The sequence below is a fragment of the Seriola lalandi genome, unplaced genomic scaffold, assembly GCF_002814215.2.
Source record: "Seriola lalandi dorsalis isolate HSWRI2012SDOR001 ecotype SW California unplaced genomic scaffold, Sedor1 jcf7180001975835, whole genome shotgun sequence".
NCBI classification, from domain to species: domain Eukaryota; kingdom Metazoa; phylum Chordata; class Actinopteri; order Carangiformes; family Carangidae; genus Seriola; species Seriola lalandi.
The window spans coordinates 1-1,310 of NW_019446501.1; the positions used below are offsets into that span (position 1 = coordinate 1).

General features: G+C 37.5%; 1 protein-coding gene across 1 annotated transcript; it reads left to right on the forward strand.

The window, feature by feature from the left end:
- Positions 1-60: 60 nt before the first annotated feature.
- LOC111655911 (long-chain fatty acid transport protein 2-like) lies at positions 61-1,261 on the forward strand. The gene is made up of 3 exons (XM_023407466.2): positions 61-206; positions 317-511; positions 600-1,261. The coding sequence occupies exons 1-3, from the start codon at positions 180-182 to the stop codon at positions 711-713; spliced, it is 336 nt and encodes a 111-aa protein (XP_023263234.1). The 5' UTR covers positions 61-179; the 3' UTR covers positions 714-1,261.
- Positions 1,262-1,310: the final 49 nt, after the last annotated feature.

The window sequence follows — 1,310 nt, forward strand, 5'->3', positions numbered from 1 at the left end:
ATTGAAAACAAGGTTAAATAAACTCCTTAAACAGCTGGGTGCTCTTGTTTTTTTGTTTGTTTTGTTTTTTGTCGTGTGTAGGTATCACCGTGGCTTTGAGGAGTAAATTTTCTGCCTCTCAGTTCTGGGACGACTGCAGAAAATATAACGCCACTGTCATACAGTATATAGGTGAAACTATGCGTTACCTGTGCAACACACCAAAGGTACGTCGGTGTGCTGTATGTCGCAGCACTAACATCAACGAGTCTGACACATTAACGGTCACCAGAAATAATAAGAAACCTTTTCTTCTTACTATTTTCTTTCCCTACAGAAACCCAGTGATCGAAGCCACAAAGTAAGACTTGCAATAGGCAACGGGATTAGAGCAGATGTGTGGAGGGACTTCATAAGCAGGTTTGGAAACGTTGAGATCAGAGAGCTTTATGGAGCAACGGAGGGGAATTTTGCTCTGCTGAATTACAGCGGCAAGATCGGAGCTATTGGGCGAGACACCTTCCTCAACAAGGTAAAAGTCCAGGTTTCATTCTGCATTATGAGGTGAAAGGTGTCAATCAATAAGTAAGAATCAATGTGTTTTGTTTATTGTCTTGCAGAGATTTTTTCCTCATGCTGTGATCAAATACAACGTAGAAAGAGGAGAGCCTGTGAGGGATTCATCTGGTTTCTGCATTGAAGCCGACAAAGGTGTGTTAGTGCCAGTGCTGTAGACACAGAAGTCTAATTTATGTGTTTTTCATGGAATATGGTTACACTTTATATTTTATAATTTCAAGTTACACGTAGTTACCTGAACCTGTAGTTTTTAAAATCAGTGTCCCTAAATGTGACAGTTTTGAGGCCAACAAGATTGAAGAAATACATGAATAAATAGATTAAATATAACAGTTACTGGAATGTATCCCTGGTGGCATAAAGATAGAGACTATTATTATATCATATATAGAAACTCAGGGACATACAACTGGTTTTAATGAATAAAGAATTGTATAAAAAAAAAGAAAAATATTCAAATAAATTGAACAGAATCTCTTGGTTTTAAAATGAAGAGCTGCTTCGACTTGTGACGGTAGTGTTTCTAAAATTCTTGCTATCACCCAGGTACCTTTCAGCATGGTGGTTTCTGTACATGATTAAAGATACTTAATCAATTTTATACCTTCCTTAATTAGGCTGGATTCCTGTGCTCTACACTGCCACTTAACAATTGTACAAGAAGTGAATGTTTACAAGGCTTAAAAACACTTTTCATGCCTCTGCTTTAAGTGTCTGTCGTACATGACTCCATCAAAAATCTGGTTTCTTTT